This window comes from Armigeres subalbatus, chromosome 2 (assembly GCF_024139115.2).
Source record: "Armigeres subalbatus isolate Guangzhou_Male chromosome 2, GZ_Asu_2, whole genome shotgun sequence".
NCBI lineage: Eukaryota > Metazoa > Arthropoda > Insecta > Diptera > Culicidae > Armigeres > Armigeres subalbatus.
In genome coordinates this window covers 15221474-15235810 of record NC_085140.1, presented here as the reverse complement: position 1 = coordinate 15235810, position 14337 = coordinate 15221474, and the positions used below count along the sequence as shown (strand labels likewise).

General features: G+C 42.5%; 2 protein-coding genes across 6 annotated transcripts in view; one reads left to right on the top strand and one right to left on the bottom strand.

The window, feature by feature from the left end:
* LOC134214045 (zinc finger protein 853-like) overlaps window positions 1-7089 on the top strand; it is a 36310-nt gene extending 29221 nt beyond the window's left edge. For both annotated transcript variants that reach the window (XR_009979623.1, XM_062693490.1), the window contains one exon: window positions 6520-7089. Coding sequence is in view for 1 of the 2 variants with exons in the window: in XM_062693490.1 (XP_062549474.1) it covers window positions 6520-6530 (11 nt within the window). In the remaining variant the exon portion in view is untranslated. The remainder of the gene's footprint in view (window positions 1-6519) is intronic.
* A 5728-nt stretch (window positions 7090-12817) lies between these two features.
* On the bottom strand, window positions 12818-13679 carry LOC134214042 (protein SETSIP-like). 4 transcript variants are annotated; one of them, XM_062693487.1, is made up of 4 exons: window positions 13560-13679; window positions 13404-13502; window positions 12972-13333; window positions 12818-12889 (listed from the first exon to the last, which is right to left on the bottom strand). In XM_062693487.1, exons 2-4 carry the CDS (start codon window positions 13472-13474, stop codon window positions 12846-12848), a joined length of 477 nt encoding a protein of 158 aa, XP_062549471.1. In that variant the 5' UTR covers window positions 13475-13502; window positions 13560-13679; the 3' UTR covers window positions 12818-12845. The 4 variants fall into 4 exon arrangements, with proteins under 4 accessions (XP_062549471.1, XP_062549472.1, XP_062549469.1 ...); XM_062693488.1 differs by having other exon boundaries at window positions 13404-13518; window positions 13579-13665; XM_062693485.1 differs by having other exon boundaries at window positions 13404-13650.
* Window positions 13680-14337: the final 658 nt, after the last annotated feature.

Genomic DNA, 14337 nt, shown 5'->3' with positions numbered 1-14337 from the left:
GGTGCCCCCTCCCTTTCAAGGAGTTCGGGTGCCCTTTCCCTTTCAAGGGGTTCGGGTGCCCCCCCTTTCAAGGGGTTTGGGTGCCCCTCAAGGGGCTCGGGTGCCCCCCCTCAAGGAACTCGGGTGCCCTCCTCAAGGGGCATGGTGCACCCCTTTCAATTGGCACGGTGCCCCCTTTCAAGGGGCACGGTTTCTCCCCCCTTTCAAGGGGCTCGGTTTCCCCCCCTTTCAAGGGGCTCGGTTTCACCCCCTTTCAAGGGGCTCGGTTCTCCCCCCCCTTTCAAGGGGCTCGGTCGGCTCAAGCCCCTTGAAAGGGAGGTATCCGAGTCCCTTGAAGGGGGGACCCAAGCCCCTTGAGGGGGGACCCAAGCCCCTTGAAAGGGGGGCAGCCGAGCCCCTTGAAGGGGAGGCATTCGAGTCCCTTGAAAGGGGGGGGGGGGAACCGAGCTCCTTAAAGGGGGCACCGTGCCCATTGAAAGGGGGGCACCATGACACCCTTGAAAGGGGGGGCACCCGAACTCCTTGAAAGGGAAAGGGCACCCGAACTCCTTGAAAAGAAGGGGGCACCCGATCCCCTTGAGGGCGCACCTATACCCCTTGAAAGGGGGGCACCCGAACTCCTTGAAAGGGTAAGGGCACCCGAAGAGGGGCACCATGACCCTTGAAAGGGGGGCACCCGAGCCCCTTGAAAGGAGGAGCACCCAAGCCCCTTGAAAGCGGGTCACCCTTGCCCCTTGAAAGGAAGGGGGCACCCAAGCCCCTTGAGGGGGGGGGACCCGAGCCCCTTGAAAGGGAGGTAGCGGAGCTCCTTGAGGGGGCACAGCCAAGCCCCTTGAAAGGAGGGCACCCTTTCAAGGGGCTTGGGTGCCCCCCTCTAAGGATTTGGGTGCTTCCCCTTTCAAGAAGCATGAGTGCCCCCCCTTTCATGGGCTAGGAGTGCTCCCTTCTTTCAAGGGGCTTGGGTGCCCCCTCCCTTTCAAGGAGTTCGGGTGCCCTTTCCCTTTCAAGGGGTTCGGGTGCCCCCCCTTTCAAGGGGTTTGGGTGCCCATCAAGGGGCTCGGGTGCCCCCTCCCTTTCAAAAAGTTCGGGTGCCCTTTCCCTTTCAAGGGGTTCGGGTGCAAGGGTTTTGGGTGCCCCCCAAGGGGCTCGGGTGCCCCCCCTCAAGGAACTCGGGTGCCCTCCTCAAGGGGCATGGTGCCCCCCTTTCAAGGGTCATGGTGCACCCCTTTCAATTGGCACGGTGCCCCCTTTCAAGGGGCACGGTTTCTCCCCCTTGCAAGAAGCTCGGTTTCACCCCCTTTCAAGGGGCTCGGTTCCCCCCCCTTTCGAGGGGCTCGGTCGGCTCAAGCCCCTGGAAAGGGAGATAGCCGAGTCCCTTGAAGGGGGGACCCAAGCCCCTTGAGGGGGGCAGTCGAGCCCCTTGTAAGGATGGCAGCCGAGCCCCTTGAAAGGAGGGCACCCAAGCCCCTTGAGGGGGGGCACCCAAGCCCTAAGAGGAGGGGCACCCAAGCCCCTTGAAAGGATGGCACCCTTGAGGGGGGGCACCCGAGGCGGAGCACCCGAGCCCCTTGAAAGGAGGGCACCCTTCAGGGGGGGCACCCGAGGGGGAGCACCCGAGCCCCTTGAAAGGGGGGCACCCAAGCCCCTTGAGGGGGGCAGCCGAGCCCCTTGAAAATAGGGCACCCAAGCCCCTTGACGGGGGGGGGGGCATTCGAGTCCCTTGAAAGGGGGGCATTCGAGTCCCTTGAAAGTGGGGGCATTCGAGTCCCTTGAAAGGGGGGGAAACCGAGTCCCTTGAAAGGGGGGGAGTTAAATGACATTGGATGTTCAACAAGTCCAATAGAATTTAGTTTCGCGCTTCTCCAATGATTCCAATGAGTATTCGTACCTACGATAAAAATTTATATTTCCATTCTATATATTTAAAAGATTAATACTATCATTTTCTTCGTTTCAATTGTAGTCTAGTACTTCTTCGACCACGTATTCGTACACCTAAGTAGTAGATGCAGGAGATATTCTTACCATTATGTATAAGAACATTGATTTTTTTAAAATCCTGTTGTGTACAATCCTGCTAGATTCTTCTACTAACAAAGTGTAAGCCTTTTATTCAGATATTGTATAACAAGAATGCAAAATTGTAAGGAGGAGGTGATCTCGGTGGCCCGTGAGCAACATGTACCGACGGCTCGGCAGGTAAGCAACTCCTTAAGCATCGATACACTCACCAAAGATTTGATTCGATTGCGGAATTTCACTCGCAGGCAGTTTCAGCGTACTGGACTGCCTGAGCTTAAGGCACGCTGCAATCGAATCACAAAAATTATCAAGGCCAGAATAATGCATCTCAAAAATAAAGACTTCTCGAATAAGATCCGCACTCTCCCAGATTATGCTAAGCCGTTCTGGAAAATGACCAAAATACCTCGCAAAATACTAAAATCCAAGCCTCGGCCCATTCCACCTTTGATCCCACTAGGCAATAATGGCTCTAAGGATCGCTTGATAACTCCTGCGGAGAAGGTCGCTGAAATAGGTCGTCACTTCGTCAGCTCACACAATCTTGGGCAGAACATCGTCAGTCCACACGAAGCAGTCGTCAACGAGCATGCTAACAATATCCATTTGATTCCTTCTCGGAGGAGGAGTTGGAGATCTCAGCTGGCGAATTGACGGCCTATATCAAATCGTCGAAGAACATGAAGGCCCCAGGCTTCGACAGCATCCTGAATCTCGACTCAAACACATGAGTTCTCCGTTCTTTGAGCACCTCTCGCTGATCTTTAATCAGTGTCTCCGGCTCAGCTACTTCCCATCGTCCTGGAATTCAGCGAAAGTCATCCCCATCCGGAAGCCTGAGAAGGGTCCTTCCTCCCCCAAAAGTTATCGACCCATCAACCTTATCTCAGGGTTATCCAAGCTATTCGAAAAAGCTATTTTTCACCCGTTACTTGAGTCTGTCGAAAATCTCAACATCTTACTCGAGAAACAGTTTGGTTTCCGACGCGGTCGGTCAACTGTACATCAACTGACTCGAGTTACCAACGTCCTCAGACGGAACAAGTTTGTCCCAAAAACCTCTGCCATGGCCTTACTCGATGTCGAGAAGGCATTTGACAATGTATGGCATGATGGCCTGGTGTACAAAATACAACGCTATAATCTTCCCAGCTACCTGGTGAAAATCATCAACAATTACCTGTCGACAAGGACATTCCGGGTCTCAATCAGCGGAGCGAGTTCCAATGCGCACAACATCGTTGCAGGCATCCCCTAGGGCAGTATTCTCGGGCCCCTGCTTTTCAATCTATTTACCTCCGACATGTCAGAACCTGGGAGAGCTGCGCTAAAACCCACCACCTCAAACTTTAATGGGTCCAAAACAAATTCCTGAGGATGATCCTCAACACCCCTCCCAGGACAAGAACATCTGAGGTCCACCGTCTGGCCGGGATAAAAACCTTACATGAACGCTTTGGTGAGTGTAAAGAAAAGTTTAGGGTTCGTTGCGCCTTCTCGGACCAAGAAGCGATTAGGGCGCTTGTTCCAATCTAGGTTATCAAATTATTATTGTAAATATTAGTGTAGTTAGGTTATCAAATTTCACAAACAAATCGATGCCTCTAAAAGGCTAAACTGTAGGTAGAAATAGAAGATAAATTTCATTATATAAAAATAACATTAAAAAACAAAAGAATTACTCATAACCTAAGATAAAGGGCCAGAAGGCTAAACACTTTAAATGTAAAATGACTGTGAAAACAAAAAGATTAAAATAAATGAATTTAAAGTTTAAAAAAATGGTCTTTTGAGTATTTTCGGCAGATGTGTTCAGGCGCATCTTTCTCTAGAAGCAGGCTGAGACTACCATAGCGTAGTGCTCATCGGACCAGGACCTAGGACGTAGGGCGGACCAGCAGCAGCAGTTCCCGGTGGTATGAATAAGACCAGTGAGCAAGCGGGTGGCACCGCCCTCTGCTGGTCAAAAATACCACCGGAGGAAGCAGAGGATCCCGATGGCGTCCATGTGGAGGAAAGTGGGTAGCAGCGCTGCTTCTACTCTTGGTTTGGCATCGGTGCCAGCATATGCTTCAATAGCAAGGAGTTGGTGACTCCGCTAATCGAAGCATTGAAAGTTCGGTCACGACAAAAACCACTTCGGTTCTCGGGAGGGGGGATCAAGTTTCTCCACCTTTCCCTATATATGGCAGTCGGATTTTAACCACCCGTCATGCTGAAGGATACACGATTACATTGATTCCTGTTCATGGCTAGACGGACATCTTTTACATTTATCATTTGTTAGCTGTGTCCAGACGAAGAGGCTATAGAACATTAAGGGTTAAATAACCAGTTTGGCTTTAAATTTCACCAAAAAATAAAAATAAGCATTCCGTCCGTTCCCCGATAGCCGTAAGGACGTGGCCGGTTCTGTAAGGACGTGAGGTGAGTCGATTTTAGCAATTCTCACGTAAGGTGACCATGTTATTCAAATGGGGCTATACGACTCTTCTCACGTCATTCGAGCAATTTCACGTCACTCCACTCGTAGAATAAGCCCAAATTGGACAGAATTATGCGTCGAATGCAACTTGTACGTGTCGCCCGTAACTGATCAGGGAAAATCTGGTTGCATTGAAAAACTGGTTGCTTTGTTGTATATATAAGTCATGGCCTACTGATGCTCAATTCAAATTATGCCGCGTTGGCGTGGTTGCGTATGGCGAGTCACGTGAGACCAAATATATTATATTAACAATATGGTTCACTTCGAGCTTTTCCATACAACTAAATGGCGAACCATTTGCCGGTGATAACAACATCATCTAGCGAGCGAAGAGGAATCTAAATGTGTTTTCTTCTTGTTTATTCTAGCAAATCTTCCTGCTAATTTACAGTGACAGTCATGCTGTAGAAAAGTTGTCATACGACAGAGCAGGGATGTCCATACTTTTCTGAATAAATCGATCATCAACAGATCGATTTTTTTATTTAGACGTATTTCGATGATATATTAATAATAATAATAGATAATTGTGATCCGAAATGCTTGCGGCGCATTAGAAAATATTGATTCAATTTCTTTTGGGTCGAAAATAATTGAAGGCATTAGTTAGTTTTTCGCAAGATTTTTTATCCACAGTTGCCAGCATCCAGGTGCTAGCATATATGCGCGGAAAGCAACGTTTAGTAAACCACCAGAAATTTGCATGGCGAAAGCATCACACGCGGGTGCTCTCAACAGTTCGTACTTTTCTTGAAAAAAGTATTTGATGTTAGTTAAGCAGGAAGGTATTCGCAACTCCACCTACCAAATATCTCTTGATAAATTTGTTTGATTGTAATAATGTAATTAATATGTTTTATCGTAACATTGATTCCAGAACAAATATTTCTAGCCTTTCTGCCTTTCATTTAAATCATATTCAGCATCAATATTCCTCTTGAGTTAGAATTTCATTTTTATATCTATGGGTACAACTTGCATTCACCGAAGGCAAAATTAATAAAAATTAGAGCTTTTGTCTGCATCCTCTTCAGTGATTTGACCAATTTGCAAGATTGTTCGCGATTAATTTGTCACAGGTCTAGCGGCTTCCTAATCATCAATTAGTGATATGCACCGGTCTGAAAATCATCGGAATTTCAAATTCACAACTTGTTTTATACCCAATTGCCTGTCCAACCCCATGTATGGCATAATGAAGTGCAGATTTTTTTTTTGCACTGGTTGAACAAGAATTGGTATCTTTTGAAAACACATGGGCTCGATAGCCTAAATTATTTTCATTTATTGCATTATTTAAAGAATGTGCACAGCAATATAGTGTTCAGAAAAATATATTAAGCTCGTTTAGTGGAATGTATTAAACCGTCTAAGACGAATTAAGTACTGTCCATTTAATTCCACCAGTTAATTTTCGTTATCTTTGCAGATACGTATTTCGACCACAACTGTGTGGTCGTCTTCAGTGTCTTGTACTTGACTCGACTTGACTTGAGTCGAGTCAAGTACAAGACACTGAAGACGACCACACAGTTGTGGTAGAAATACGTATCTGCAAAGATAACGAAAATTAACTGGTGGAATTAAATGGACAGTACTTAATTCGTCTTAGACGGTTTAATATAGTGTTTCACAAAAAAATTAAGGAAAAAATCAACAAACGTTAATTTCATTAAAAATCGAAGTACAATCATAGATATAATAATCAAGATGTTGGAGTTAGATCAAATTAGTACACAGTTTATGGTTCCATGTTCTAAGATTTCGGTACCCAGTAAAATAAAGCAACGCTTTAACATAAATTAGAGTTGTTCTAATTTTTCACGGTTGTCAAGGTAATCATTCTTGCTGTTTATTTATTATTTTCTTATAGAAGAATGAACTGTAAAACCATTTCATTTGAAAATTCAGAGAAAATCCACTTGGAAATTTATGAGAATTTCTCTGATAAATCTTAAGAGTTTCAAGGAAATAACAGTTCTGATTAAATAAAGATCTGTATTTTTCAGACTCGATTTAAATAACCTTCGTAATCTGTGGCCTGCACTGCCTTGGAGTTGGACCGTCTAGAATCCCACATTTGCTGAAGAAACATCATCCAAGCGATACGAGGTGGCCGCGAAACATGAAATTCCTGCAAAGCTCTTTCAAACTACAGCCGGTGGTCAACAGCGGTGGTGGTGGTTTGAAATGAATCAACGAGATGCCCAACCCGGAAATGCCCAAAACACGGCTGTGCTGCAGTGTGTTGCATCCCATCCGAAAACTGGGTCCGCTTTCCTGGTGACCCAGCCGACCCAGCACGTCGACAACGAACGCGTCGATAATCTTAGATTGACTTTGCTAGAAGTGATCGGATCGTTAGTATATGCCGTTAGAAAAAACCCAAGAAAAGAAAACTGCCATTGTTTTTTGTTAGAGAAACCAAAAGAACGGATTTCAATAGGATCCGATAGACTACAGCTTCGTGAACGGCGGGTGATTAATATAGAAAGTGATAGTAGTTTAGCACTTAGTAGGTATGCTTTCAAAGTTTTACTGGCTCCCGATTATCCAGAGTTTAGTCTGCATCGAAATCGAAGTCGAAATATATATATAGATCTATAGATCAGCGGTTGATTTGCTTACCGATTGCTTATGCATCACATTAGAATCTACCGAAAAAAAAACAGTTTGGGATCCTTCAATTCCGAATAAAGTAGTACTAGATTCCCCACTTTATTCTAATTAAAATTATTCAGGAATTACTATGGGAATCGTTTTCAGATTCGAAGCGGCTTTTTTTTGGGATTATAAAAGGGACAGTTTCATGATTTCGAAAAGAATCTCTTTTCGAAATGAGTTGCATATGAGTTGCAGTAACCTGAGTTGCAGTAACCTATGTGATACATGTGTGCTACTAGGGTAGTAGTCTCTCATGCAATCTACGATCGATAAAATCTCTCAAAGACTCACGAAGGAGGGTTCCCAAAAAAATGATCAAATGAATCCCGAAAGAATCTTTCCAGAGCTTCTAAAGAAACCTGTTAAGGATGTCGCAACACATGTGACGGATTGGTCAAATTTTCCGTAGTATGTTGTCAATAGTGCTGTCCAATGAGTAGCTCGAAGTTGTTCCCGTCCTGCTCGTTCTTTTTTGTCAACAAATGGGCATGAGCAGGACAAGGAGAAACTTCGAGCTACTTCAAGCTCTCATTGGACAGCACTAATGTTTAATATGCACTGTGAACAGTCAGACAGCTTCTATGCACTGTTCAGGTTACTTCGGCCTGAACCTGGAAATATACAAATTAATGTTACTCAATGCGTATAATAAAAGCTATAATAATACATAGTAAACCATTTCCTTTCGTCCATCTGTCTTTTTTCGCCAGTTTTGCCCTAAAAACTGGCCACCACACCATCTATGTAAAAGTTTCATTCCTCTACTAGTTTGTTTCATTCCTTTTTGTAGTTTGTTTACGTTTGATGAAAAAACAACCACATTGTTGCTATGACAGCAGTGCTAAACATTTGTTCTAACGGGGCATCAATAGATTACGTACTGAAGCGACGCTTTCATGTGTGGGTACCGAAGACCGTTCATAACATACGAAACTGGAACCATGAAAAAATCGCCAGTTTCATATTGATTGTTGGTACAATTGTTATACTTAATTAATTCAGTGAATTTGATGATTTGTATGCAAATGCCCGTACCTTTCTCTTGACACCATCCATGAGCTTTTGCACGGTATCAGTTGTCACTAATTTGGCAGCCTTTTTCCAGTTACGTTTGAAGCTTTTCTCATCATTCGCTAATTTATTCGTTTTTAGAAGATTCCTTTTAACCAGGGCCCAGTACTTTTCAATCGGACGGAGCTCCGGCGAATTTGGGGGGTTGCACTCCTTCGGGACAACATTAACGCTATTAGCAGCGTACCAGTTTTGAGCCACTTTTCCGTAGTGACAAGACGCTAGATCTGGCCAGAACAAAACTGTACCTTCATGCTTCCGAATGAATGGCAAAAGTCGTTTATTTAGACATTCGTCAACGTAAATTTGCGAATTTATGGTACCGGTTGTGATGAAAATGTCGCTTCTGAGACCGCAGCCACAAATTGCTTGCCATACGAGAAATTTCTTTGGGAATTTTGACAGTTTTTTCTGCCTAAAATGTTCTGCAACAACTCCCCTTTGCATCGAGGTATAAAACTCTAACCCCGGAATCTGCTTGAAATCAGCTTTTGAATATGTTTCGTCATCCATTGTTACGCAGTCATACTTGTTCAGCAAAGTTTCATACAACTTCCGCGCTCGCGATTTTGCACTCTTGTTCTGCTTATCATCACGATTGGGTGCAACACCCACTTTGAATGTCTTCAAACCTGCACTTTTCTTCACTTTCTGTACGAAAGATGAATACATTTTCACTTTCTTGGCCACATCTCGAACGGAGATGTTCGGGTTCTTCTTAAAGGCACTTATTACTCTTTTTCTCTCTGCTACGAATCGACAATTATGATTGCCACCGGAACCGACCTTTCTCTTCAATGTTAAATGCTGCTGGAAGTTTTTGAGCACCTTGGTAAAAGTGGATTTTGCGATATTCAACGACTTTGCAATGTCGCCGTGCGATATATCCGGATTGAGTTCGCGCACGCATTCTTGATTCGACGCCATTTTCCAAAATAACTGAGGCAAGTTGGGAATGATATTTTTATCATTTCACACATACATTTATCTTCATGTTGTGGTGTTCGTATCAGCTATGTGTGCACTGATAAAATTGTGTTAAGCAATTTTCGGTGACTACTTTTTGCTGTGCACATTCTTTAATGAAGTATATAACTTCTGTTGTAAAATTTTTCGACGAAGCAGAATAAATACTAATATTCAAATTACGTAAAAATTTGCGAAAACAAAGTCCCAAGCTATATAGCTATAAGAAGTGCTTTATTCAATTTGATAATATTCCTTGAAAATTGAGTTAATATGGGCAATAATAGTGTGGTATCCTACAATGATGTACTTGTATCAAAATCAATTTGATTCATTCACGAATTCCCCCAGAAGTGCTTGAAGTATTTTCGGGCTACGTTCGTATATGTTTAAACCATGTGATCAATTTGGTTGATTGCAAATTGAATAGCAAGTTTATATATATAGTAAAATGCATGAACTCTTGTACGATATGTGTATAAAAGTGTCTTTTTCAAATCGATACTTCCCAAAAGTATAACCTTGTTTTTTTTTTGTCTCAGTCGATTCTTTGACTAATTTATTGTCAAAATTCTCAAAGAATCATATTATTTGATGCCTCTAAATATTTTTAAAATTTAAGCAAAAACAATGAAACGAGCTGCAGAATTCGCCCAATATAGGATAAAAACCGTCAAACAGTAAAAAAGTGTGAAAACAAAGAACGAGTATAAAGCGAGATGTGAATGAAGAATATTAACTTCAACAGCAACCTCTTAGCTTTCCAAATATTTCACCGTGTGTCATTTTTGATATGGTGGTTCAACACGAGGTCCAGCGTGCAAAATCAAATTTATTATAGATATTAGCAAAGACATGTCTACTACAATTTTGCTAAACTTTTGATTTTCTGTAGGCATTCGATTAACTTTAAACGATTATGTTCACAAAAAAACATCAGGCATCCCTAGTTTTTTTCTGATGACATTTGAAGTGTGTGTGTTCAACGATCCTCATGTTTTGGGTGGTTTCGTTTCAGTGTGTATCGATCCTTTTGGGCACGGATGGCGCCACATGCGGTGTCGCCAAAATTTCGTGAGAGTGAATCATATTGTTAATATAGTATATTTGGTGAGACGTAAGATCGATAAGATAGATATCGGCAATGGATATAATGCATATTACACACTGCCAAACGAGAATTCAAATAACCATAAAATCATGACACACGTGGATGGTGACCTGCAGCCATTAATCGTGCTGAATGGAGACGACTTTTATGTACTGCAAAGGCCACTGATCTGAGTAAGATATTTCCATATTCAAAAACAATATTCCTTCTACATATTTTCCACGAAATCTGTGAATCCAATCAGTAGCCCAAATTCCACGAAGTTAATGCAATTAGTAACGGTATTGAAAACGACATCTTATGGAATGAAGCAGTCAATCGAAATCGACACATCTGTAGGAGCATACAGCTATGTTGATTAGAATAATACACGATGAATAGAATTTATTATAGCCTAACATTAATTTATAATTCTAAAGTCAGTCCCCAGTGAAAACACCTGCTGATATTAGTGCACAAAGCAGGCGCATCAACGCATCTACGACCCTGTCTGTCAAGAACTCCTGGAAAATATTCAAAATCTCAGCTGGCGATGAACGATGCGGCACCGACGTCTATAGGCCATTACTGACGGCTGTATTGAGCTTGTCTTATCTTCGAAATATGCAAATTGATACGGCGTATCACCATCGGATCGGTTTTGACTCCGTCCATCTGTTAAGCCTACATCTAGGACAGGGTGCGACAGTAAGCCATGAAAAATCGTAGCGATCGATTTTCCGTCAGAACGGTTTGGTTTGAAATGACAGTCGATTACAATAGACGGCAACTTGTCCTGAAAAAGATTTCTTGTACAAATAGGCCTTTCAATGTGATCTGGAAGATGAATCTTGTTCCTATTTTGACAACGTCGCCATTTTTTATTACATCCACCTAAATCCCACCCTAGACCGACATTAGAGCGGTAAATTGAATCGGAATGTTTATGCAAGCAGACGTGCGCGTTGTGGCCTACTCAAGTCAACCGATAAATCGGTAACGCTAATACGGACATTGGCATTAAGATCCGTTCGTCGCCCGGCCTGGAGACGCTAACCAGACAGACTGGTAGCTGTGGCTACTTTTGGCTAATTAAGTCGCAACGGGAGGCCGAATGAGACGATGGTCTTTCCTTTTGTTAATTTTCGAAGAAATTAACAAAGGCTCATCAGCATGAAGCGTCAAACATTGGACACAGGTGTGCGGAATGGCATCCAAAATATAAAGCTACTGAAATATTTGATGACTTTTTTCTTCAATTCCGGAAATATGCAGCTGTAGCTGCGACTTTGATAAATTTTCAAGTTTCGCAAGCCATGAATTAGGAGGTGAGAACAATCCATACACTATCTTGACAAATTTCAAAATATCTTGTCTTAACCGCATAATAAATTATCAAATTTGCACAATGTGGGTCGCAAATCGTTTCAGCGGCTTTAGCACATGACCTCTGAGCCCTGGCGGGTCTGGTTGAATCGACCGCGAGATCTTGATAATAGAAGTAAGCAGTGGCTTAATAGCGGTCAGTGACCACCAACGCGACGACTACGACGACGTGTTGATCAATTTTATGAAGTCGATTTGATGACCGCGATAGTAATCCTAGTGTGCCATGAATATCCTCAACTCTCCTCCTGGTTGGTCGAACTGAACTAGCGTCGTCGGCTCGGTGTCAGATAATGCGATTGTGTCATGGCAAAATTGGACCACTTCGTCTCGAGCAGTGTAAATCCGTTGATAGTAGTAGGCGACGAAAGATTATGGTTCGTGCCAACAAGGTGGCAAATTGATCGAACAACGCTGAAATTGGAGACCCTTGTGATAGGATCAGCACGATGTGGTTCACGACTTGGGGTCATTGGTTTGTATATAAATGGGGCAAATTAGCGCTCGTTTACCTCCGAACGACTTACCATTATCAAAGCAAGATGTACAATCAACATTGACCCTGTCACGATATTATCCATATGTATCATCCCCTCTTGTTAACATCCATTTCTGGTTTAGGAATTTATTAGGCTGGTATTTCTCGGATCTTAAAGCATGACATCTTCTCAAGTTCAAACAAATTTGAGTTATGATCTAAAATAATCAATCCATGTTTATCGATGATCACTCTCTCCCATAAAGATGGTAATTATGGTGTTTTATATCACTCTCCCAGTGCAAGCGACCAGCGTTTTACAAAAAGTAAATCCTTATACGCGTATGTTATGGCATGTTATGGCTCAAGTATTTTGCATATAAGTTTTTGGTATTATTTTTTGGTATTTTACCTCTTATGCAAGGCTTGTTCATACCAATATCTATTATCGAGGTCGTCGCTCCTGCTCGGGTTTGAGTTCATGCCAAGTGTACGCATATGGCCTCCTCTTTGTGCACTTATTCGCAATGTTATACGATCTCTTGTTTGCTGGGTTACTTGCTGGTTTTTACAAAAACTTCTTCAAATAAACATTAGTGTGCAGAACTCTAACAAATGTGATATTTTTAATCATATTAAAAACCAAAAATCGATCGATGTTTTTATGTCCTCCTTTTTAATCAAATGTCCTCGTTTTTCGCTACGATTTGGGTTAATTGTCCTCCTTTGGAAAAAATCATATGGTCACCCTATGTAAAATTAAATTCAATTAATTATCTTAAAGATAAATCGTCTATAGCTCAAACCTTTATAGGGAGATGTGGCGGAACCATCATCATCATCATCATCATCATCATCATCATCATCATCATCATCATCATCATCATCATGAAAATGAAACCAAGGCTTTGGCGAAGTTTTATTTCTGTTATACGAAGTGTAATTATAGTGTGATGTGTAAGAATAATGCGATCCTGTTTTATGTTTGATTTCGGTTGGTTTTGGATCATCTCTTCGAAAAAGTCTATAAGCTCTGGACGACACATGGTTTTCAAGCAGCGGTTTGGAATCCATGTGGCTCGGTAAGTGTAAGGGCTTCATGCAGGAGGATTGGAGCTTTTCCAGTGACTTGTTAAGATAAATGTTCAATTTCTCGATTTCCATTATTCTGGGGGAGTAGAAATCATACAGGTTGGCACATTTTTTTTGGGACGACAAACCTATTTATAGATACTTACCTTGCCTCCAGCGACTCTAACTTGGAGAGAATCAGCTCAACACCAAAGCCAAAGTTTTCCGTGGATCGCATACTGGCAGCATCTAAACCTGGTAGGTTCCTGAAACACGCTATAGCTACAATTAATAGCAAAAATATCATTTTCGATCTGAAATACGGTAAAGTCAATCCACTACTGAATTAGCTAATTGCTCCATGTACTTCTTCACTGATAACTCTGAACAACTGAAATGAACTGAACTGAAACAACTGGAAGTTCAAATACGTTCGATATTTATAGACATTCATCGCATCATTGCCGTAGTTTACACTGACCATTTGGCTTTTACGCAACGCTCACTGATAACAACACCTAGTCCGCTGGAATAGGCACAATTAATAAATCGTTGAAAACGTTTCAAGTTTTTGGTTAAACGGTGCAAATGAATTGAGAAACTCCTTCAATTTGATCGCAAGTTGAACGTCTGAACAACTCCATTCAATTCACTTAAATTTGCGTTGCGTTGCGTTGTAACGGAGTATTTCGTAGATTGCATACTAATAGCTGTCATGTATATTTTTTAAATTTCTTACTCCAACTGCTTATAGATTACTACTTGGGATTTAATAGCAACCCAATTGGAGGTCCAAAATGATAAAGCATGAAAGCTACCATTGCCGGCCACGTCCGTCTTCTCCGTTACCAGGGAAAGGAAGGAAATGATGATATGACATCTACTTAACGAGAGGCCAGCGACTCACCGACGCCCTCATAGATGTCAAGGAGTTGGATGGTTGGTAGGGTATATAGTTAAGGAGTATCATCATAAGCAAATGATATAATAGGTTTGAATAGACGTTGGGAGTGACCATGCTAAGAAATTTATGTCACTTCATTGTTGATTTCCTTGGGATGGGGCAAAGCTATTAAACTTGCCCTGGCTAATTAGCCTAGG

What these genes read in the sequence shown, in the direction of transcription:
- LOC134214042 (XM_062693485.1), bottom strand. Translation starts at nt 13,543, where the DNA reads ATGATATTTTTGCTATTAATTGTAGCTATAGCGTGTTTCAGGAACCTA. An exon ending in TTAGAGTCGCTGGAGGCAAG is followed by an intron (nt 13,334 to 13,403) that starts GTAAGTATCTAT and finishes CTACTCCCCCAG; the next exon opens with AATAATGGAAATCGAGAAAT. An exon ending in CGCCACATCTCCCTATAAAG is followed by an intron (nt 12,890 to 12,971) that starts GTTTGAGCTATA and finishes TTTTTTCCAAAG; the next exon opens with GAGGACAATTAACCCAAATC.